The sequence below is a fragment of the Mirounga angustirostris genome, unplaced genomic scaffold (assembly GCF_029215605.1).
Source record: "Mirounga angustirostris isolate CCGP_5_RB_7025 unplaced genomic scaffold, mMirAng1.0.hap1 SCAF_17, whole genome shotgun sequence".
Lineage (NCBI taxonomy): Eukaryota > Metazoa > Chordata > Mammalia > Carnivora > Phocidae > Mirounga > Mirounga angustirostris.
In genome coordinates, this window is record NW_026991725.1 from 22,152,094 (window position 1) to 22,175,422 (window position 23,329).

Genomic DNA, 23,329 nt, shown 5'->3' on the forward strand with positions numbered 1-23,329 from the left:
CCAGGTGCCAGGCAGAATCTGACTACACCGTATTGATTAGCCCCAAGTGTGAGGTAGCTAAACTATGCTGTCCCCGCCTCCAGATTCCTTTTTCTGCACCCCTTACCTCTCTATGATCCTCCCTCCAAGGAGCACCTTTTTTCTTTCTTCCTTGCCAACCTGTGAACTCTGAAGTGAGGAGAACAGGAACTGAACAGCCTCAGTGACACCAGGAGTCAGTTACTTGAACCGGGTTACCTGGTTACCTATGGGGCACTCTGAATTTTTACAAGGACCAAAAACCTTGCTGGCTTCAGCTAAAGGAATAAATGTTTGTTGAGGATGATGATGAGTGGAACCTAATTGGAAAGTTTCAAGCATCAGTCTACTAGGTGACAAAAGCTTTTTGTTTTAAGCAAGGTAGGCCCAGTACTCACATGACGGTGGAAGTTAGGACCTCCATTTCTTTCTTTTTTTTTTTTTTTAAGATTTTTATTTATTTATTTGAGAGAGAGAATGAAAGAGAGAGAGCACAAGAGCAGGGAGGGTCAGAGGGAGAAGCAGACTCCCTGCTGAGCAGGGAGCCCGATGCGGGACACGATCCCGGGACTCCAGGATCGTGACCTGAGCCGAAGGCAGTCGCTTAACCAACTGAGCCACCCAGGCGCCCAGGACCTCCATTTCTTGATCATGTTGTCTGAAATACGGTTGGAGCAAGCTCTAGGAGCTTGGAGGGCCTTGTCTGGGATTCCTAGGACATTTTAAATTGTGGGATTGTAGGGTATGCTTGTGTACTTGAAAGTGGAAGGCAGCCTGACCGTCAGGGGTTTCTTTCCAAACCCCTGTGACTTTGCTCACGGACTCCCGGCCTTCCCTAATGAACAGACTCACCGGCCACCTGGCACCAGGACGCATGTGGCAGGAGACAAGTGAGCACAGTCTCCTGGAGACAGTCCCATGGCAGCAAAGCTTCCAGAAGCTGTTCCCTAGGCAGGGCCCACAGTTTATCACCCCATGACCTGCAGGTTCATCTGGCTGCGCTTTTGGGTCCAACGCCTCTGACATTTGAATGCGTGTGTCTGGGTAATGACACTATCAGAGTGCGGAAAAGAGACAACAGCTGCTCCGGGTTATTTGGCTTGAGTCAGTAGGAACAATTTTTTAAAGTTCAAGCTAACGGGAAGGATTGTAGCAATGGCAAATATCCCATCACTGACATTAACACTCTAACATGGGGATGTCTTTTTTTTCCTCCCAGGGCCAAGATGCTGAGGCTTTTTTTCTTTTACTCAACTCAGGAGTCACTGATGGCCCTTGGGAGCCAGGATGTGAGGCCGGCTGGGGACCCAGGCGTCCAAGATAACAAGCTGTCACTGAATCAAGTCCTTTTCAGTTAAGCCACCCACATGCCCGCCTTCCCCCAAGAGGATGATCCTTGGTTTTGTTTCCAAATGCCAAAATCTAAGTTACTTAAAAGTCTTTAGAATTATCATAAAGTCCAAAAAATAGTTTACTGACACAAAGCTGTTTGGAAAAAGTTAGGGAATGCAAATTAAAGTTCTTGGTAATCCGTACACTTCTTGCAAATATCAATTACTATGGTTCAATGCCTTTATTGTTACGCTGCCCCCCCAACCCTCCCCCCCCAACCCTTGGTAGGCCTCTGTTTGGTCCTCGCACCTCCGCACAGCCTCCTGCGTGGTGCATGCCACCCCCTCCGTGCTCCCGCCTCTTTCCAGTCAGGCCCCTCCTTCCCCTCAAATCCCCCGGCCCCGGGGAGCCGGCGGGACGCACGCGCACTAAGGGAGGTAGGCGGAGTCTTGAGGAAGAGGGAGGAGGGGCAGGAGAACCCAGGGAGGGGAGAAGAGGGGCGGAGGCCGCGCGGGGTGGGGCCCGGCGGGTACGCGCTCGCTGCGTCGACGTGCTGACGCCATGACGCCCCGGCCGGTGTGTGTCGGTGTGTGTGTGTGTGAGTGTGCGCGTTCTGAGTGTGTGTGTATTTGTGTATCGGCGGTCCCGCAGGTCCCGGATGTTGCGGACAGTATGAAGCGAGCGCAGGGGTACGGGGACCAGCAGCTGTCGCCGCCGTTCTCAGGTGAGTGGGGGGAGGAGAGTCAAGGGAGAGGGTTGTCCTGTCGGAGTGTGGGGGGACGCCTCCCTTAAGAGGTGACTGACCCCCACCTCCCCCCCCGCCCCCCCCCGCCACACACATACTCTTCTCTGTCCCATATCCCACATCCTGGGTTACGTGGCCTGGGAATGCCAGAGCCTAATCAACCGTTCCTTCTCCCAATCCCAAGCATTCAGGAGACACAAATGCGCCCCCTGCCTTCAGCCCCCCCCCATCATTTTCCCAGCCCCATCCCCCTTGCCAAATAGTGAGCTGTCGCCTGCGGCGAGATGGGTGACTGCGCATGCGCGAGTGTGAACGAGCTAGGGGTGCTTGTTCGCTGCCCCCGGGGCGCATGCGCATCGCTATGTTGCAGGGACCTGCGGGATAAAGAGCCCCTTGACCACGCGCCCGCCTTCTGCCCAGACAGTGGGCTGCCAGATAGCGCGCCTGTTGCTCCTATCCAAAAGGCAGAGTTTAAATTATTTGACGGACTTACTGACAAAGCAGTATTTGCATCTCGTGTTGCCCTAGAGACTCCCAGGCTACTAACGCTTTCCAGAGCCAACGTGCCCCACGCTGACCCTTCTTTTGAAACTGTCACTGCAACTTCTAGTTCCAGCATTACTTTTCTTTCCTCCCACAGTCATGCTGTACTTTTTTTTTTTTTTTAAGATTTTATTTATTTATTCATGAGAGAGAGAGAGAAGCAGGCTCCCAAGGAGCAGGGAGCCCGATGTGGGACTCGATCCCAGAACCCTGGGATCATGACCTGAGCCGAAGGCAGACGCTTAACCATCTGAGCCACCCAGGCGCCCAGTCATGCTGTACTTTTAATACAAACATCCCCTAAACTTAGGAGTAGGTGCCCCAACCCATTCAATTATCCTGGCAGGGAATTTTGGTGGCTTTTCTAAGGAGGACTAAGGGTCACAAAAAAGAAAGTAAGGGGAGTACCTTTTAGTAAGATTCTTAATTATTATCGTAGAACTAGATGAGGTAGAGATAAAGAACACAGTGTAAGGCTTAGAGCAGTAACTGTAAATCAAGACATCAGGGTTCTCATGTCTAGCCCTCCTACTTCTTGTGACCTATTTACCTCTTTTTTTTTTTTTGTAAAAGATCTTCCTTTAAAGAAAAATAAAAAGGATCTTCCTTAGCGCTTTCATTTTAGCTGTACATTATTGATGCTCTGTGAACATCACACGAAAACAAAAGCAATTTGAAACTACTAGTGGAGGATAACTTACCCAGTGGAGGTTTTAACTTTAAGCAGTGGGAGTGATGTTTCTTGCCTATTTGCAAGTAAGGAAGAGCAGTGTAAAATAAGGAACTCTAAAGTACAGTAATATTTCAGTGATCTAGGACCTAGGTTTCAGTTGGCAGATTATTCATGGTCCTTAATTTGCTGCTGTATGGCCACTCTTGGATACTTGGATGATGCTTCCCTCTGGTATCCGAACAGGGTGAGGAAATGATAAATTCTTACAAACAGAAGTTTTGCTGAATAGCAATGAAATGAATAGCTGAATTGTTGGGGGGGGGGGGAACAGCTTTTTGTGTGTTTTTCAGTTATCTTTGCCAGACCTGTTTCCTATCTGGATAACTGAGGATGAGTGATATTAGTAAGCCTTATTTTCTATTTTCTTCCCTTTGTGTTCTTTCTTTGGTGTTCTAGCAAGGCTTTTTTGGCTGCCATTCTTAACTGTAGGGCCTTATGTTTCGGGGCCTTAAAGTGTGTATATATATATATATTTCACTTCCCCTTTTAACCCTGGCCTTTGCAAGGTTCAGTTTTCTTTTGTGCTGTTTTCTGTTGCCATGGTTACAATGGGAGCCAAGAGATGACACAGAAGCAGCACAGGAATTTGGGGGGCATATATCATTCTGTTTCCTGGAAAGATCTGGAGACTCATCTTGTTTTCCTTGTGTGAAGACTAAGGAGTATAAGTTATTGTGACAGCTCCACACTTAGGGTGGGGATGGTTGGTGTCCATTGGCACTTTGGTGACTTCTGTTAGAGCTCTTCATAGTGGTTAGTGAACTGGAAGATGTTCAGTGTTGCCTACATCCAGACTTGCATCAGGTTCTGGTGCAAGTGAAATAAAACTGTTGAGGTAATAAGTAGCCATTTCTCAGGAGGTTTCTGTCATCTGTGATCCTTTGTTTTTATCTGGAAGCATTTCATCTGGTTGAATTTACTGAAGCCTTATTCAGGAATTTTTATGGTGTGAAGGCATGATTGCTTTTAGGATTAAGATGACTATCCTCACTTTGTATTGGTGCAGAGCCATTTTTAAAAAGTCTCTTTAAAATGGGTAATGCGGGCGCCTGGGTGGCTCAGTCGTTAAGCGTCTGCCTTCGGCTCAGGTCATGATCCTCCAGGGTCCTGGGATCCAGCCCCGCATCAGGCTCCCTGCTCCGCGGGAGCCCTGCTTCTCCCTCTCCCACTCCCCCTGCTTGTGTTCCCTCTCTCGCTGTGTCTTTCTCTGTCAAATAAATAAAATCTTAAAATGGGTAACACATGGGGCGCCTGGGTGGCGCAGTTGATTAAGCATCCCACTCTTGGTTTTGGCTCAGGTCATGATCTCAGAGTCCTGAGATCGAGCCCCGCGTAGGGCCCTGCACTCAGTTCAGAGTCTGCTAAGACTCTCTCTCACTCGCTCTCTAAAATAAATCATTAAAAAAATAAGATGGGTAACACACATGAAACAAAATTCAGAAGGTACACAGAGAGAAAAATCTTCCTTCTCTGTCCTCGTTTCATCCATCTAGTTAAACCCTCCTAAGCCCTCTGCAAGGGAGACTGTTGTTACCTGTATCTTGTTTACCCTTCCAGAGATAGTCAGTGCTTTTACAAGCATATACAACTATGTACCCTTTTAAGTTTTTGTATATATTTACTGTTTTACACAAACGGTAAGATACTATAGCCATTAGTCTGCACTTCGCTTTTTTTACTTAGTATATCCTGGCCATCATTCTATAGAGTAATAGAATACCTCTTCCTTTTTGAAAGATGACAGATAGTCCCTTGTACAGATGTACCATCATTCAGCCAGCTCTTATTATTGGATACTTAGGTTGTTTCCAGTGCTACAATTAATTCCTTGTATGTACTTTCTAGGTACATGGGTATCTTTTGGGTGAATTCCTAGTGGAAGTGCTGGATCAGAGGATATATGCATTTTTAATGTTGTTAGATACTGTCAAATTGCTTGCCATAGAGGTTGTACGAATTTATATTCCTGCCAGCAGTGCTGTGAGTCTCTTTCCTCACCAGCACTGTATTACCAAAATGTTTTTTTTTTTATCTTTGTACAGTCTTTTATCTAAGATTTTAAGTTCATTATGTAGCTTGTTAAGCCTCATTATACCCAGGAGTTGTGGATAAATACCATCAACTGTTTTGCAGATGGGAGTGGTGGTGGAAGATAGTGTTCGACTGAAGAGTAATGTCATGGGACTAAAGTCATATGCCTGGATAACACAGCAAATCCATGACACTTCTCAGAAGACATGTAAAACTTATGCTTCCTTTAACTCTTAGATGCTAGTTTCTCTGTGCAAAATTCAGTAAGCCCATAAGTGATGTTTTATGATCTCCTTTTGATAGCTTTGACTCGAAATTGTTTGTACAAGTGAACTGCCATTCTGTTGAGGAGTTGAAAAGCTAACCCAGTTAGTTAAAGGTGCTTTCCTGAGTGCTTTCACAAGATACTGGTACTAGTACTTTTTAAAAGTCTGCTGATGGTAGACTATTTCACTATGAGCTGTGAGGAAATGGAAAAGAATTTAAAAATGCATGGGCCTGAAGGAGCTCACAGTCTTGTTAGAAAAACCAAATCTACTGAGTATGTGAAATAGAGAACAGTTAGAATGGGAACGTAATACACTGTGTTCCATGTTGAGAGGACTTTGTAAGAGAGTGATAAGGTTTAGAGGAGAGTTCGTTTGGGAGGCCTTTCTGGAGGAAGTGCATTTTGAGCCCTTCCCCCCCCTTTTACAACTGTTTATGTAAAAAATTTTAAAAATACAGAAAAATTCAAAGAGTAGTACAATTATTACCTTTATACCAATTATCCCCTAGATTCCATAATTTACATTTTGCTATATTTGCTTTATGTATATATGTGCATGTATGTTTATATACATAAGTATAAATTTTCATATTGCAGACATCATAACATCTTAATACTTTCATACTTTAAATACTTTAGATGCATCTTCTTAAAGATATTGTTTTGCTTAATTGTTCTTAGGATATATTGTCATAGTTAAGGGAATTAACAGTAATTTTCTAAAAGCCATCTAATATCCAGTTAAAGTTCAGGTTTTTCTTCAAACATGTATCTTTAGTCTTTTTAAATCTAGAGCGGTTTATTTAAATCTAGAGCCACAAGAAATTGCCTTTATGAAGAGACCAACCCATTTGTCTTCTAGAATATATCACTTCTGGAATTTTCTGTTTATTTCCTCACGGTTTCATTTAATTTGTTCCTTTATGCCCGTATTTCCTATAAACTGGCATTTAAGTCTATGGTCTGATTAGATTCAGAGTAAATACTTTTGGTAAGAATTCTTCATAGGTGTTGCTCTGTACCTCATATTGGGTCACAATAAGAGAAATAATGTCATAATATCCCATTATTCATGATGTTTAGTTTGTTTGATAATTTGTTTAAAATGATAAATACCATATCTCCAGTGTAGACATTTTTTTTCCCTTTGTAGTTAGGAGGTAATCTGTAGAGTGGTGACACTTTGGAACTATACTATTCTGCTTCTCCAGCAGTCTGTCACCTAATGATAGTGATCCTTGTCTGAATCTTGTTGCAAAATGATAACTTTCTAATTCTGCTATTCCTTTTACATTAGCCTTCAATCTTCTGTAAAGATTTCCCTCATCAGTTAGGAATAATTATAATTTCTATCAAAAGTTAGGTAAATTCTTAATTTTCCTTTTAACAATTTCCTGAGTAAGGAGATGGTGTAATAATCACCTCGAATGGTGGCAAATGAATTGTTTTTCTCACTTTCTTTTTTTTTTTTTAAGATTTTATTTATTTATTTGACAGAGAGAGACACAGCGAGAGAGGGAACACCAGCAGGGTGAGGGGGAGAGGGAGAAGCAGGCTCCCCGCAGAGCAGGGAGCCCGATGTGGGACTTGATCCCAGGACCCTGGGATCATGACCTGAGCCGAAGGCAGTCGCTTAACCGACTGAGCCACCCAGGCGCCCTGTTTTTCTCACTTTCTTTGCTTTAGTATCATTGTAAATTCATGGACCTTAATTTATTCTACATGTTACCAACAATTATAGACATTTTTTGAAGCTCAAAATGTTCCATATTTGGCTTGTAGAAACCTTTTAAGCTTGGTTTATGAGTGCTTCCTTGCCGTCTGGTACAAGAAGTTCCTGCCTCACTTTGTGTTTTTCTTGTCCTAGTTGTGGAACCCTCATCTGTGTGTGTGTGTGTGTGTGTGAGAGAGAGAGAGAGAGAGAGAGAGATATGGGTGTGTATACACACCCATATGTAGGATTTATATATATATCACATTTTCCCTTTTATTATGTTGTTCATCATGGAGCTTCTGGAGCCAACATCTAAAAACTGTAGGTGCCTTTATTCTAACACAATGCACCTAGTGTTTGACTCACCTCTGTGCCACTGACATTGCTGGATTCTGGATCTTAGACCTCCCAGATTCCTTGTTTTGAATACTCTTTGTGAAGGACAGGCAGCACCTCTGAAGACAGCTTTGCCTTCCCCCAGCTCTCCAGTAGAAGGTTAGCTGTAGAGGAGACTGGGAATTTCTTCTCTCATGAGCAACCTTGCTTTTTTTCCGAGATGAAAGGTACACAAGATGGAATTTAGAGACGGAAATTGTGTTTATAAGCTTTCTTGGAGATGTGGGGTTTGAGAAAAGCATCTTAGCGTGTACATGCACAAGTATGTGTTTGTCTTTCCTTCCTTTTCCTCATTTCTACACGGTTCTCCACACAGTTGGAGCGTTATGTAAGATTATGCTGTGATAGCATATTTTTTTCATTATCACTAGATTTTCTTGATAAAAAAAAGGAATGAGACAAATTGTTCTTAATTAGGGAAATTTTTCAGATAGGCCATGAACTCTGATATCTAGTGGTCTTAACTCAGGGTCTGGAACAGTGCTGAATCCTGTGGATTTCTGTCCTGTACTGTAGACTCAGGAGAAATGTTGGCACATCCACAGTGTTTTCTTAAAATCCATCATACTAATGAAGGTTAATACAAACAAAAGGTACAGTGGAACTGCATTCTAAAGCTGGTTTTAGGGGCTGGACTAATACCTGCCTTAGCAGGAAATGTTTTATTAGACTTTTACCATGTAGTGGTATTTTGAGTAATCTTACTGATTTCAAGTTACTCAAGGCCTGATGATAAGAGTATTGTAATATGTATCTGAAATTCTTTTTTTTTTTTTACTATCTTGTCATATTTACTTCCAGACTTAATGAGGTTATTCTCAACCTGGTTTCATAACAGTACTGGCCCCATATGAAAATCTGGTTGTGTATTCAGGGAAGCATACCTCTTTTGTGTGTGTGTTTGGTTTCAGGCATGGTGAATCACTCTGAAAGGCTCTGCTGACACGTTTGCCACTAAGATCCAATAGCTTCTTTTCCTTTTGTTTTTGACAAGCTCACATTATAGGAAAAAAGATTCTGAAGTATAATCTCTTCAGGAAATGCTTGGGCCTTCATTCTTACAACTGTAGTCACGTTTTAATAGAATTGGCAGGAGTTGCCTCGTTGTTCTGTGTGGCAAAGCTGGTCGTGCTGCTTGGGGAGAGCTGGGTGCAGAACTCAGAGTGGGAGTTAAACGTTCAGGCAATAACCCTTCCTTGACTGTGAAGACCTTTCTTCTTGACTCTTTCTAAGAAGCTCTTGGCACAAATCTTTCTACTGTGGCAGTAGCTACGTTAGAGAAGGGCTTGCAGTAGTTCTCTGAAAGCCTCTCATTCTCTCCAGTGTGTCTGTCTGTCTGTAAGAAAAACGTATGTAATCGTTCATCTCCTTAATTTAAGATTTATACAATTTTTGGCATATAGAAACAGGTACTATTTTCTATCATTTTGACTGCTTTAGTTACTTTATATCAGTGGAGTCATGTGGTCCTTTTGTATCTGGCTTATTTCCCTTAGCATAATGTGTTCCAGGTTCATCTGTGTTGTAGCACATGTCAGACTTTCTTTCCTTTTTAAGGCTGAATAATATTCCATTGTGTGAATAGACCCCATTTTGTTTATTCATTTATCCATCAGTGTTCACTTGGGTTGCTTCCACCTTTTGGCTGCTATGAATCATGCTGCTCTGAACGTGGGTGTTCAGCTATCTCTTTGAGATCCTGCTTTCAGTTTTTCTGGGTATATACCCAGAAGTGGAATTGCTGAATCATATGGTATTTCTATTTTTAATTTCTTTGAGGAACTGCCATACTGTTTAATATGGAGGCTGCACCATTTTACATTTCTACCAACAGTGCGTAAGGGTTCCAGTTGCTCTACATCCTCACTAACTCTTACTATTTTCTGGGGGTTTTTTTGATAGTAGCCATCCTAAGGGTGTGTTTAAAATTTTTTTTAATTTTATCTTTTTTTTTTTAAGATTTTATTTATTTATTTGACAGAGAGACACAGCGAGAGAGGGAACACAAGCAGGGGGAGTGGGAGAGGGAGAAGCAGGCTTCCCGCTGAGCAGGGAGCCCCATGCAGGGCTCGATCCCAGGACCCTGGGATCATGACCTGAGCCGAAGGCAGACGCTTAACGACTGAGCCACCCAGGCGTCCCTAAAATTTTATCTTTTATTGAAACTAAGTTTTAAACTTTAACAGAGTCAGATTTATTATGTTTTTCCATGATCATGTGTGTATTTGTGTCTTAATGAAGGAATCCTCCCCTATACTGAGGTAACAATTATATCTTATATTTTTTTCTAAAAGTTTTAAAGTTTTGTTTTTCACATTTGGGTCTCTGATCCACGTAGAATTTATTTTGATGTTTGCTGTGAAGTAGGGATCTAACTTTTTACCATAAGGATAACCCTGAAGTAGGAATTTAATTTTTTTTCCATAAGGATAACCCAGTATCCCAGCATCATGGTCTGCCCCTTATGACTTTATAATGCCACTTACATGTTTCTGTATACTCTGTTCTGTAATGTTGGTCCGTTTACGTATCTCGTACTGGTACTACACTGCCTTAATTATCTTAGCTTTATAATTGTTCATATCTAGTAGGGCAGGTCTCCCTACCTTGTTCTTTTTCTGTTCATCAGCCTCCCTGAAAAACCCTGTCAGGTTAGTATATTTTAAAGAAGCCATTTGCTGTCTAAAATATATTGACATAATATATAATGGCCTTCTCCAAAAAGAAAAAAAACCCCAACAAACCAAGCCTCCCTTAATCTAGCAGCTGACCATTAAGGTTATCTCTTGTTCTGAATAAGCCTATAATTTCCATTCGAATTTTAGTTTTGTTGGAATGACTTTCATTTTATATGGGGATATGATCTTCAAATGGAGGAGAACCTTGTTATAATTTGGTGTCTCAGATAAGGACACCAAATAAAACATTCTTGGTAACAGTATTGAAGTTCTGTGGTGTTAAGGCTTTCTTGATCATAAGGAAAAGAAATCTATTTAACGAGGCACCTGGGTGGCTCAGTCGTTAAGCGTCTGCCTTCGGCTCAGGTCATGATCCCAGGGTCCTGGGATCCAGCCCCGCATCGGGCTCCCTGCTCCGCGGGAAGCCTGCTGCTCCCTCTGCCACTCCCTCTGCTTGTGTTCCCTCTCTCGCTGTGTCTCTCTCTGTCAAATAAATGAATAAAATCTTAAAAAAAAAAAAAAAGAAACCTATTTAAAATAACATATAAAAGATTTTTCAAAAGGAAGTAGTTGTAGTAGAATCCAAGAAAAAGCTGAACAACAAGACCTTAAGGCTGGAACCAAAACAGTTCCAAGGACTTCAGCAATAAGACTTAATGGACTCTAGTGTTCTGCCATAAGTAGACCTCAGTATCCATGAGGCTTAATTCAGATTCCTGAATGATATCTGATTTGGCCAATCTACAGCATGATTTTCCCTGGGCCAGATGTCTGCCCCAAGTTCAACTCTGGGTGAGGATGGGGAATGGAAGATTTGCTACAAATGGTAATTTTGGGGGTGGCTGGAATCAGAGACAGATTCTCTTAGAGCAGTGGTTCTCAAACTTTTTAGTCTAAGGGCTCTGTACTTTTAAAAATTATTGAGGACCCTAAGAGCTTTTGTTTATGTGGTTTATAACTACTGATATTTACCAAACTAAAAATTAAAATCAATAACAGTTAAAAAAAAATTAATTACCTAGGGGTGCCTTGGTGGCTAAGTCGGTTAAGCATACAACTCTTGGTTTCTGCTCAGGTCATGATCTCAGGGTCGTGGGATCAAGCTGTGTGTTGGGCTCCACACTTAGCGGGGAGTCTGCTTCAGATTCTCTCTCCCTCTGCTTCCCCCCACTAGTGAGCGTGCACTCTCTCACTCTCTAAAATAAATAAATAATTACCAAAAAAACCTATCTCATGTTAACATAAAATCTTTATGAAAAATAACTTTTTCAAAAAATTAGAGGAATGTGACTTTTTTTTTTACACTTTTGCAAATCTCTTAATATCTGGCTTAAGAGAAGATGGATTTTCTTACCTACTTGTGGATTCAGTCTGATGTGATTGATAGTTTTGATTGAAGTATTTGAAGAAAATATAACTGCAAGGGATATGTAGTTGGAAAAGGGAGAAGTATTTTCAGACAGTTGTGCATATTCTTCTACACAAAACTTGGCAATTGGTAGTTTCTTTTTAATTTTTTTTTATTTTTTAAATATTTTATTTATTTGACAGAGATATCTAGAGCAGGAACACAAGCAGGGGGAGTGGGAGAGGGAGAAGCAGGCTTCCCGCTGAGCAAGGAGCCCTAGGCGGGTCTTGATCCCAGGACCCTGGGTTAATGACCTGAGCCGAAGGCAGATGCTTAACGACTGAGCCACCCAGGCACCCCAACAATTGGTAGTTTCTTAAAAGTTAAGTTGCAGTGTGGAAACTGAAATCATTGATGTTACTGTTACATTAAAATCCATTGGTCTGGGGGTACTTGGGTGGCTCAGTCGTTAAGCGCCTGCCTTCAGCTCAGGTCATGATCCCAGAGTCCTGGGATCGAGCCCCACATCAGGCTCCCTGCTTGGTGGGAAGCCTGCTTCTCCCTCTCCCACTCCCCCTGCTTGTGTTCCCTCTCTCGCTGTGTCTCTCTCTGTCAAATAAATAAATAAAATCTTAAAAAAAAAAAAAATCCATTGGTCTGTCTTACACTTTGAATGGGTTTTTTACCCATTTGTGATTTGATAACGTGCATTGGTTGTTTGGGAAATATTGGTTCATTGAGTTAAGCAAATTTTCCAGATGACACATTTCATAATGCAAAAAAATTAAAAAAAAAACAAGGTAGGGGCTCCTGGGTGGCTCAGTCGGTTTAGAGACTGACTCTTGATCTCAGCTCAAGTCTTGATCTCGGGGTCATGAGTTAAACCCTTCGTTGGGCTCCATGCTGGGCATGGAGACTGCTTTATTTTTTTTTTTTTAAGATTTTATTTATTTATTTGACAGAGACACAGCAAGAGAGGGAACACAAGCAGGGGGAGTGGGAGAGGGAGAAGCAGGCTCCCCGCGGAGCAGGGAGCCCGATGCGGGGCTGGATCCCAGGACCCTGGGATCATGACCTGAGCCGAAGGTACACGCTTAACCGACTGAGCCACCCAGGCGCCCCTGGAGACTGCTTTAAAAAAAAATACCGCATTAGTTAATATCATCACCCATCTCATCAGAAAAGTCGGTAAGTATTGGGAATCTGTCAGGCAGCTACAAGATTTTCAGAATTCTGATTTTTTATTAAAAGCTCAAATTTTACCAAGAAAATTTATTGCTTCATCAAAAACATTCTTAAGTGAAATTGACTTAAAAAAAAAATCACCAGTATATGATGGTGAAAGACACCAGACTCTAGTACAGTTTGATGCCTTTACCTTAATTTATGCTAAAGCACCAGTAGTTTTACCCATGGTTGATTTTGTATCACTAGTGCAAATGTCAATGCAGTGAAAAAGGCAAGTGATTTCTTAGTATTATGAAAATAGTTTCAACTTTATGGACTCCTTGAAAGGGGCCTCCAGGGATCCGTGGACTACATTTTGGGAACCACAGCCTTATGAGAGGGTGTGGGTAGGGAAACAAAGGCCTATTACTTGAGGTACAACAAATGTTTCGTGGTAGGATTTTACTGCATTGTTATTGCTGTTCTTGGCCATCATTTAACATGATGTAGAAATGAATGGAATACTTTGAAAGTTTCAGATTTCTTGTTGAACAGAAGTGTTTTCCTAGTCATGATCATTTTCAAACAGCAGAGCTTAAGCTATCCAGATCTTTCAGCCAGATATTCTTTCAAGTATGTGATAATCTTAAGGTAACCCATTTTTTTTAATTTTTCTATTTTTTTAAATTTTATTATGTTAATCACCATACATTACATCATTAGTTTTTTTTTTTATAAAAGATTTTATTTATTTATTTGAGAGAGAGAGAATGAGAGAGAGCACATGAGAGGGGGGAGGGTCAGAGGGAGAAGCAGGCTCCCCGCCGAGCAGGGAGCCTGATGCGGGACTCGATCCCGGGACTCCAGGATCATGACCTGAGCCGAAGGCAGTCGCTTAACCAACTGAGCCACCCAGGCACCCTACATCATTAGTTTTTGATGTAGTGTTCCATGATTCATTGTTTGCGTATAATACCCAGTGCTCCATTCAATATGTGCTCTCTTTAATACCCATCACCAGGCTAACCCATACCCCCACCCCTTCCCCTCTAGAACCTCAGTTTGTTTCTCAGAGTCCGTAGTGTCTCATGGTTCGTCTCCCCCTCCGATTTCCCCAGCTAACCCTTATTTATTTATTTATTTATTTATTTATTTATTTACTTACTTACTTACTTACTTACTTATTTATTTATTTAAAGATTTTATTTATTTATTTGAGACAGAGAGAATGAGAGAGACAGAGAGCACATGAGAGGGGGGAGGGTCAGAGGGAGAAGCAGGTTCCCTGCCGAGCAGGGAGCCCGATGCGGGACTCGATCCAGGGACTCCAGGATCATGACCTGAGCCGAAGGCAGTCGCTTAACCAACTGAGCCACCCAGGCGCCCCCCAGCTAACCCATTTTAATATAGCCTATAGGATTTCTGTCCTGGTAGTAGCACGTGCAAGTTAATATTTTTTTCAAGCAGTTGAATACATTAAAAAACTTGAGATCCAAAAATCCGGGAAGATCTTGCCTTTGCAGAAAAGGCATAGAAGGGGAGGTTAAGGCTGGGAATCTGCCGTTCCAGCCTTATATCTCTTGGTTATTAAAGGTCTTGCTGAAGAGAACCTCCATCCCCCCCCCCCATTTAAATATGCTTTATGACAGACAGGAGTAGTGGTGTTAACTGACTTCATTTCAACGAATATCTATTGAGTGACTATAAATGAAAGGTCTTATAAAAGGTGGAGAAGGGGTATGTTGTGAAATGATTGGGGAATTAAACCAGTATTACATATTTTGGTGTTTAGAATTAGAAGGGATCATTTAGTTGGGGAAGTTGGGGTGGGAGTCAGGACTGTCTTCATGACGGTTACCTTTGAGCTGGGTTTTGAAGGGTAGGTATTTTGAAGGCTGGAATTTTGATTGGCAGAGATGGGAAGGGAATTCAGGCAGAAGGAATGTCATGAGCAAAAATGTGGAGGTGGGGACATGCAGTGTTTGTCAGTATAGGGTGTGTACTGGAAATGTGAACCGTGCAGTATGGCTGAAGCAAAAGATGCCTGAGATAATAGGAGCTAAGATAAGAGAGAAATTGGCCCTGAACATGAAAGGTCTTCTACCAAGGCCAGATAGTTAGGCTTTAGTGTGGTAAATGATGGAGAGACTTTGAAAGATTTTGATTGAAAAATAACACGATCAGAGTGTGCTTTCAGAAAATGTATTCAGCCCCATTCATTAATTCATTCATTAACTATTTTTTAAAATAGTTACTCGGTGCCACTTAAGCATGAAAAACAGCGTATATAATGGTGAACCAAATAGAAAATCCCTATTCTCTTGGAATTTCCAGTCTAGGAAGGGAGCTTCAACAAATAAACACAAATGTAATTACAAATTGTTAATGAAAGAAAGGAATAAATTACTATTGGGGAATAATGGGGGTACTTCACTTTAGTTGGGGGAATCTGGAAAGGCCTTGCTGGGGAAGTTAGATACGAACTGAGTACCTCCCTTGTGCCAGATGCTGTTTTAGGTACTGGGGATATATAAGGAACAGAAGAGTCAAAAATCCCAGCTCTCGTGAAATGCAGATTCAGGTAGTAAATAAGATACATAAATTATATGGTATGTTAGAAGGCAGTATGTCCCAAGGAGGAAAATAAAGCCGAAGAAAGTGATAGGGTATGTTGGGGTGGATGTGGAGGTTATAATTTTAAGTGGAATGGCCATGGAATGTCTCAGTAAAGCACTACAAAGGTAACATTTGAGTAAATATCTGTAGAAGCTGAAGGAGTGAACCAGAGCAAAGGCAAACGCCATGAGGAATGATGTGCCTGGCACGGTCAAGGAACAACCAGGGAGGCCAGCCGTGGCTGGAGTTAAGTGAGCAAGGGAGAAAGTAACCGAAGTGAGATCAGAGAGGCTAGTGGGGGTCCAGAAGCTGCAGAGCAGTGGTTCTCCCCTGGAGCTGCATGTTGGTTACCCGAGGAGCTTTTACAAATCCCGGTGCCCGGGCTGCACCTCATACTGCTGAAATAAGAATCTTGCACGTGGGACTCAGTGGCAATGGAGAAAAGTAGATGGATTTGTTAAAGAAAGAATCCATTTAATTATAGATTGGATGTGAGGGTTGAGGAAGAAGAGTGTCAAGACTGACTCCCAGTTTTCTGGCTTAAGCAGTTGGATGTGTAGAGGTGCCGCTTACTGAGATGGGAGTGGGAGATAAGAATGGGGGGAGTAGGTGTGGGATTTGGAGGGAAGATCAGAAATCAGGAGTTCAATTTTAGACATGTTAAATTTGAGATGCGAACGTGGCTAAGTATAAACATGTTAAGTAGGCAGATATATGAGTGGGGCTTGAAGTAAGAACTTGAGGTAATAAATTTGTATTATCATGTGCTTATGATGGTCTTAAAAGTATCTAAATGACATCACATAGTATAGATTTGATGGAATGAACTGGAGGTGTGGAAACTGGTTAACCTGTTCCAGCAAACTGCACAGGGATTGGTGCTAGTGTGAACTGGAATCGTGGCAGTGGGACTAGAGAAGAGAAAAGAGAGTAAGTTGGAGATCTGAGGCCCCGGGGAGCTTGTAAGGAGTGGGGGCGGACAGTAGGCCAGGAATGCAAGACAACTTTGAGATACCAAGCCTGGGTGAATGATCGGTCTGTTAGCAGATATAAAATAGTCAGGAGGAGCTGCTTTGGAAAAAAAGATAGTGTTTGGCTTTGCATGTATTGACATTTAGGATACGCTGCCTAGCAGGCAGGCAGTTGAATCTATTGCACCGGGTTTTTGCAGAGCAGGTGAGGTCTGAAAGATAGATCTAGGTCTCATTTATATAAAATTGATTCACCGTGGGAGCGGCAAACTCTATGAAAATAAACATCCAAAGTCTCTATCATAACCTGTTAGGTCCTCTGTGATATGGTTCCTGCCTGTTTCGTGTATGGTGTTTTCCTTTGTTTACCATGATGAAGCTGCACTGGCTTTTTTATTTTTCCAATATATCCAGCTAAGTCCTTCTTCAGGGCTTTTGCACTTTTTCATCTTGACTCTTCTTTTCCGCTTGGTAGAGGGAATAGGAGTTCCGAGAAAAAACTTCAGAAGTTGGTATCTGGGGAGTAGAGAATATTCCAAGAGATCCTTGGTTAGGTAGAGAGTGTTGGATGAGCATCTGAAATAGAACGGCAATGGGAGCCCCAGACTGCTGCAGTTCTGTCAACACAAAGGCACCGAGTGCCATGTTGGTCTTAGTGTACCCCGGACTCGAATCTGTTCACCAGAAAGGCTCAGTCAGTGGTAGTTCCCCTCCACGTTGGCTGTCTGACGATGGAGTGGCAGTGGAAGTGATGGTCGACCTTTGGAATATAACTCAACTTGATGATAACCTGACTCATTGCCCTCCTGTCACCACTTATGGAAATGTCCTCTGCGTAGGTGAGAAACTTCCTTTTTGAAAGCTGCTGGTAAATTATTTCAGAAACTTTTGACTTGAAGAAACAACATGAAAACAGCAGGGAAATGAACTGCACGTTGACCTTGGTCCATTGTTAGGGACTACTTCTCTTCATGGGCTGGTGCATCACTCCTTTAGTGGTGGTGATAGCAGTAAATGTGAGTAATGCACTATACACTTGAGTCCTTAAAACGAGATGGATGTAATTGCAAAATCTATACTGTATTTTTTTTTTTTCAGAATGAAAAGATTTCCTTTTTCTGATTTTAAAATAATAGAAAAATAGTAAAAAAAAAAATAAAAACTTAAAACATTACATGTCACTAAAAAGTCTTTTATTTTTTTTTAAGATTTTATTTATTTATTTGACAGACACAGAGAGAGGGAACACAAGCAGGGGGAGTGGGAGAGGGAGAAGCAGGCCTCCTGCAGAGCAGTGAGCCCGATATGGGGCTCAGTCCCAGGACCCCGGCATCACGACCCGAGCCGAAAGCAGATGCCTAACGACTGAGCCACCTGGGTGCCCCTAAAAATAATCTTTTAAAATAACTACATAGAATTCCTCTACAGAGTTTTGTTGTATGAATGCATCATATTTGGTCAATTCCCTACAAATGAACTTCCTTTTTCTCCAGTTTTTGCTTGTAAATTATGCTCTGATGAGCATCCTAATACATAAATATTTGTATATACTGATCAGATTGATTCATTAGGATGCATTCTGGAAGTGGAAGTGGGATTTCTGCGTTAAAGGGTCTGCAGTGTTCCATTTTTTCATAATTATTCAGATATTTTTATAGTTAGAAGGATATTTAAACAGAATTACAGAATTACAGAATACATTTAAGCATTAAAGAACATTTTAATGAAGGAATCTATTATTCTGTCAGCCATTTTCCCCTTTCCATCTGATAACTTGTTTGTTTCTTAAGTACCATTCTTAGGTCTCACTAGACCTACCTAAAGAGAATTTGGGGGTAGGGAAAGACATACACAGAAGAATTACAGTACTCGGCATCCTACATTAATTATCAGGTAAGGGATTCTAAGTAACCTTTTTTAACTGCCAAGAAAGTGACAATAAGTATGATAGGAATTCAGAGGGAGCTGGGGTGATCAGGAAAGGCTTCAAGACAAGGTAGAACTTGACCTGGATCCAGAAGGGTAATATGCACATAAGAGGTAGGAGAATATTCCTGGCTTTCAGAGTGGTACGACCAGATTTGCAGAAGGCACATGACTGTGTGTGTGAGCTGACCCGCAGGCTTATAGCCTAACCGACAGACTAGTTGGAGAGGAGGCTTCATGTGGCGGTGTAGTGGAGAGGCTTGTATGGGAGTTAAGGTATATTCCAGAGGACTGATTTTATTCTTAGCGCATATGAAGTTGTTCAGTATAGAACTGGAAGATAGAACAGATATATAGATGTGGCCCAACTTAAACTGAATACATTAAAGTCTCTTTTTTTTCCAAGAAGTGTAGGAGAAGGTTATTTATTTATGTAAGTGTATTATTTAAATGAACTTTCTATAGATCGTAAAAGTTCTCATCCCAAGGAAAAAAATTTTTGTAACTATGTGTATTGATGGACATTAACTAACCTTATTGTGGTGATCGTTTTGTAGTATTATACATATATTACATCATTATGTTATACATCTAAAGCTAATACAATGTTACATGTCAATTATATCATAAATAAATAAATAGGTGAACTTCCAGTACTTAAATATTTATTATATAATTTCACAGATGTGTTGCAACTTCTGTGGATCTTAGTTTCTTCTATAAAATCAAAGAGTTTAGACAAGGTGGTTGCTGAAGTACTTTCTGGGGCTGAGGTTGCAGTGTAACCTTTCAAGAATACCTTGATTTTATGACATAAATTGGCCTGTAGTTAGGCTGATACCCACTTCTAGCTCCTTTGCACCCCCACATCTGTGAGAGCAAAAATCTTCAGTTGGATGATTGTCTCCTAGCTCCCCAGGTCTAGAATGATTCACCTTTGGAAACTCAGTTGTTCTCATCTTTTATTTCTGAATGACATTTAGAGATTTTTGGTTAAAAGAATTTTATGGCTAAGATTGAGCCTCAAGAAGATGCTGTGAGGTTGAGAGGAATTATTATATAATAATAGTTTTAAATGATCTTCCTGTTACTATTCATAGGAATTTATTTCATGCTGGCCTCCTTCTTTTATTTTGAATTCACTCCCATGATGACTTTAATGTATGGCCATGCTATGTAAATACATTTTGTTATAAGTTTAGCCCAGATAAAATTTTGGATATGAATCTATAGGAAAAATTACAGAATACATTCCAAAGCAAAATGTTAAGGATTTCTTTTTTAACTCTCTGTTTTGAATTACTTACACCACTTTTTACCTCCTTTTGAGAACTGACTAGTACTTTTTCAAACTCAGAGACTCTGTTTAAAGTGCACAATCATCACAGGGTGTTGTATGGAAGTGTTGAATCACTATATTGTACACCTGTAACTAATATAACACTATGCTAACTAACTGGAATTAAAAGAAAAAATAAAGTGCACAATCAGGTTCACAGCTAATTAGTGGCATACTTTAAGTGTCTCCCACCTAGCATCACATTCTTTTAACTAAACTGTAGTGCCTTTGACCAAAATGTTGTGTTTTAGAGAGAACCAAGGTAAGCTGTCATAAGGTGACCAACTAGCTCTTCTGATAAGCCCTCCCAGGATGCTTTCAGTGTGATGGGGTCTTCAGGATTCAGGATACATTCTAAAGTTTTGCAAGTGAACTGTCTCTTCAGTGTCACCAGAGTTGATTGGTCTCAGGGAAAAGTGGCTAAACAAACTCATAAGGGGCTGACAGATAAACCAGCATGCCATTTTATTTATTTATTTATTCATTCATTCATTCATTCATTCATTCATTCATTTATTCATTTATTTATGGGGGTGTGGCACGCAGTGGGAGAAAGAAACATCTTAAGCAGGCTCCATTCCCAGCGCAGAGCCCAACATGGGGCTTGATCTGAGGACCCTGAGATCATGACCTGAGCCAAAATCAAGAGTCCGGTGCGTAACTGACTGATCCACCCAGGCATTAATTTTCATTGAGGGGTGGTCTTTTCCATGTCCTAGAAAACGTATGTCTGCTCAGTCCATTCCCCTTCTAGTGTCCGGGTATTTATTAGCAAAAACTAATAGTAGCTAATGTTACCCTTCTAGTGTCCAGGTATTAATTAGCAAAAACTAATAGTAGCTAATGTTTACTGAGAACTGACTTACTGTGTCCCAGGCACTGCTCTAAGCATTTTACATGTGTATAAGTCATTTAATCTTCATAATAACCTTATGAAGGAAGTATTCTTGCCTGTATTTTACAGGTGAGGAGTCTGAGGCCTAGAGGTTTCTTTTAATAACTTGCCTGAGATCATGCAGCTAGTAACTACTGTGTTGTATTAACCAAAAGGTCACTTGGTAAGCATAGAATCTTAGCAAAGGGAAGTAAAAATCCTTGAGGCCATTTTATCTGGATCATGATAGAGTCATTCCTTTTTCAAACATTTATTAAGCACCTACTATTTGCTGGGCACTGCCTAGACACCAGACTTGCCAAGGTAAATATCATAGTTGAGTGCCCTCCTGGGACTCAGAGTCTAGTGAGAAAGGCAGGTAATTACAGCAGCAAGAGATTTACACATTGGAAGTGGGGAGGAGGAACCATTTAAATTCTACTTGGAGAGATTAGAGTAGTTGTTTACAGAGGTGAAGAAAAGGCATTCTGGATAGAGAAAACATTTTGTGCAAAGATGTTGTGCCAAGCACTAGCTTACTCTGCAGGCATGAAACAAAGTGTTGTACTAATTAAGGTAATACTGCAGTATAATAATGTCCTGAACTAATTAAGCTGTTGTTGTGGGGAACGGAAACAAATGGGCTTGAAATATATTTCTGAGGTAAAATTGACAAGACATGGTGAATGACTAAATTGGGGGATGGGAAGTGGAGGTGTGGGTTGTGAGAGCGAGTGGGGAGTTAAGGCTAACTTCAGGATATCTGGTTTGAGCCCTTGGGTGAATGGTAGGATCACTCAAAGCAATCAGGTTTTGCGGGGAGGATGGGCTTCCGTTTTGGGACCTGCTGAGTTTAAGATGCCTATGAGATAGTCATGTGATGTCTAGTAGCAGGAAGCTGGTTTGCAATAGAGAAGAGAGAGGCATGTACGTGGTGACTGAAGCCATGGGAATTAATGAAATGGGGGCAATTGTAGTGATTTGGATTGGCTAGAAGGCAGGAGCAAAAGTGGAGAGGGGCTGGTATTCCTCTATTTTCAGTAAATCCTTGTTTAAATTTTTAGGTCCTGTTTTGTCTGCCTTTGACTTGGTAGAAATCTTGTCTTTTGAAGTAAGTGCTTCAAATAATTCTTTTATTTATGGTTGTTGTCTTAAAATTTACATAAAAACTTTTTTTTAATTGCAGTGGTCTTACACGTGAATTTTGTTAAAATTTACAGAGTGTACACAAAAAGGTTAATTTTACCGTATATAAAAACTGTAAAAAAAAAAAAAAAAAAGTACGTCCAGAGTTTGGATCCTTTTAAAAGGATCTGGTTAGAGCTTTATATAATGCCAAAACCTCATTTTAACAATTTTTTCTAAACTTAGTCTCCAGTTCCTTAACCAAGCTCACAAATACTAAAATGGGTGGATTTAAATTTATCCATTCTTCTCTTAACTTGATTATCACTACTTGAGGGCAGAGAGGCAAGAAAAGATCTGAAGAGTCTACAAACTGGATAGTGAGCACTATACTAACTCCAGTCTCCTGCCCATAAATTGTGAATGATTTCACTATAAATGTGTATAGTACTTTTTCATAGTACTTTTTAAAATAATTAAACATTTTTTTCTTTTTGAATAATTTTTCATCTTCAAGTACTGTAGGGATTGAAGTAGAGGTCATAATTTCATTCTAGAATAAAGAATTAGGATAACAGTATCATCTTTATTGCCAACTATAAAGATATTTTGAATTAGCTAAATTAATGTCAGTTGTGAAAAGTCAGAGTTTATAGACATGAGATACTTACAGAAGTGATAGAGGGCACCTGGGTGGCTCAGCGTTAAACTTCTGCCTTCGGCTCAGGTCATGATCCCAGGGTCCTGGGATCAAGCCCAACATCAGGCTCCTTGCTCAGCGGGAAGCCTGCTTCTCCCTCTCCCGCTCCCCCTGCTTGTGTTCCCTCTCTCGCTGTCAAATAAATAAATAAATTCTTAAAAAAAAAATAGAAGTGATTGAGTTAATTATAAATTATGTGGAAGTCTCAAGGACATTGGACATCAGATTTTAGCAGTTTATTATGCAACAGTAGAAAACTAAGACGCCTCCTTTTCTCTGTTGGACTCTGCCTTGACTGCTGTGCCTTGTATAGGGTACATGTTAATTAAAAACTGATACAATGGAAAAAAACCCAAACTACTTACTTTCGGAAATTATTTGTATTACATGATCTGATTGGATAAACTTTTGTGGCAAGGATAGGCAGTAACCAATAAATATGTATTTGGGTTCCCAGACTGTCTGTAGCCAATCATAAGCCATTGCGTTCTCTTAGGTCATAGTAGTCTGCCATTCAACATAGCAACTCAACCCAAATGCTGCTTTAGTTTGTTCTTGACAGTATGTACAAGCTCAGTGTTAAATTGAATGTCTTTGGATTTGATTTTTGGATTAGTTTCAAGTAGTCATTTGTTTTTCTGTCCTTGATTCATTGCCACTTAATACCAATCTCAAATCCAAGAAACAGATTCTTAACTGTCTTGGAAACAGTAGATTGCAGTGAAGGACGTAATTATTTTGTCTCAGTCTGAGGTCTGCCTCTTTAATTATGTGATTAGAATATTTGTTTTTGTTTGGTTTATAA

General features: G+C 40.9%; 1 protein-coding gene across 6 annotated transcripts in view; it reads left to right on the plus strand.

Moving 5' to 3' along the window:
* Positions 1-1,891: 1,891 nt before the first annotated feature.
* SPOP (speckle type BTB/POZ protein) overlaps positions 1,892-23,329 on the plus strand; it is a 67,649-nt gene continuing 46,211 nt past the window's right edge. For 2 of the 6 annotated variants that reach the window (XM_045889098.3, XM_064583265.1), the window contains exon 1: positions 1,894-2,074. Coding sequence is in view for 2 of the 6 variants with exons in the window: in XM_064583264.1 (XP_064439334.1) it covers positions 1,912-2,074; positions 21,764-21,810 (210 nt within the window). In the remaining 4 variants the exon portion in view is untranslated. Of the gene's footprint in view, positions 2,075-21,763; positions 21,811-23,329 lie in introns of those variants that run through there. The other 4 variants (XM_064583264.1, XM_064583263.1, XM_045889101.3 and 1 more) reach the window with 4 other exon arrangements.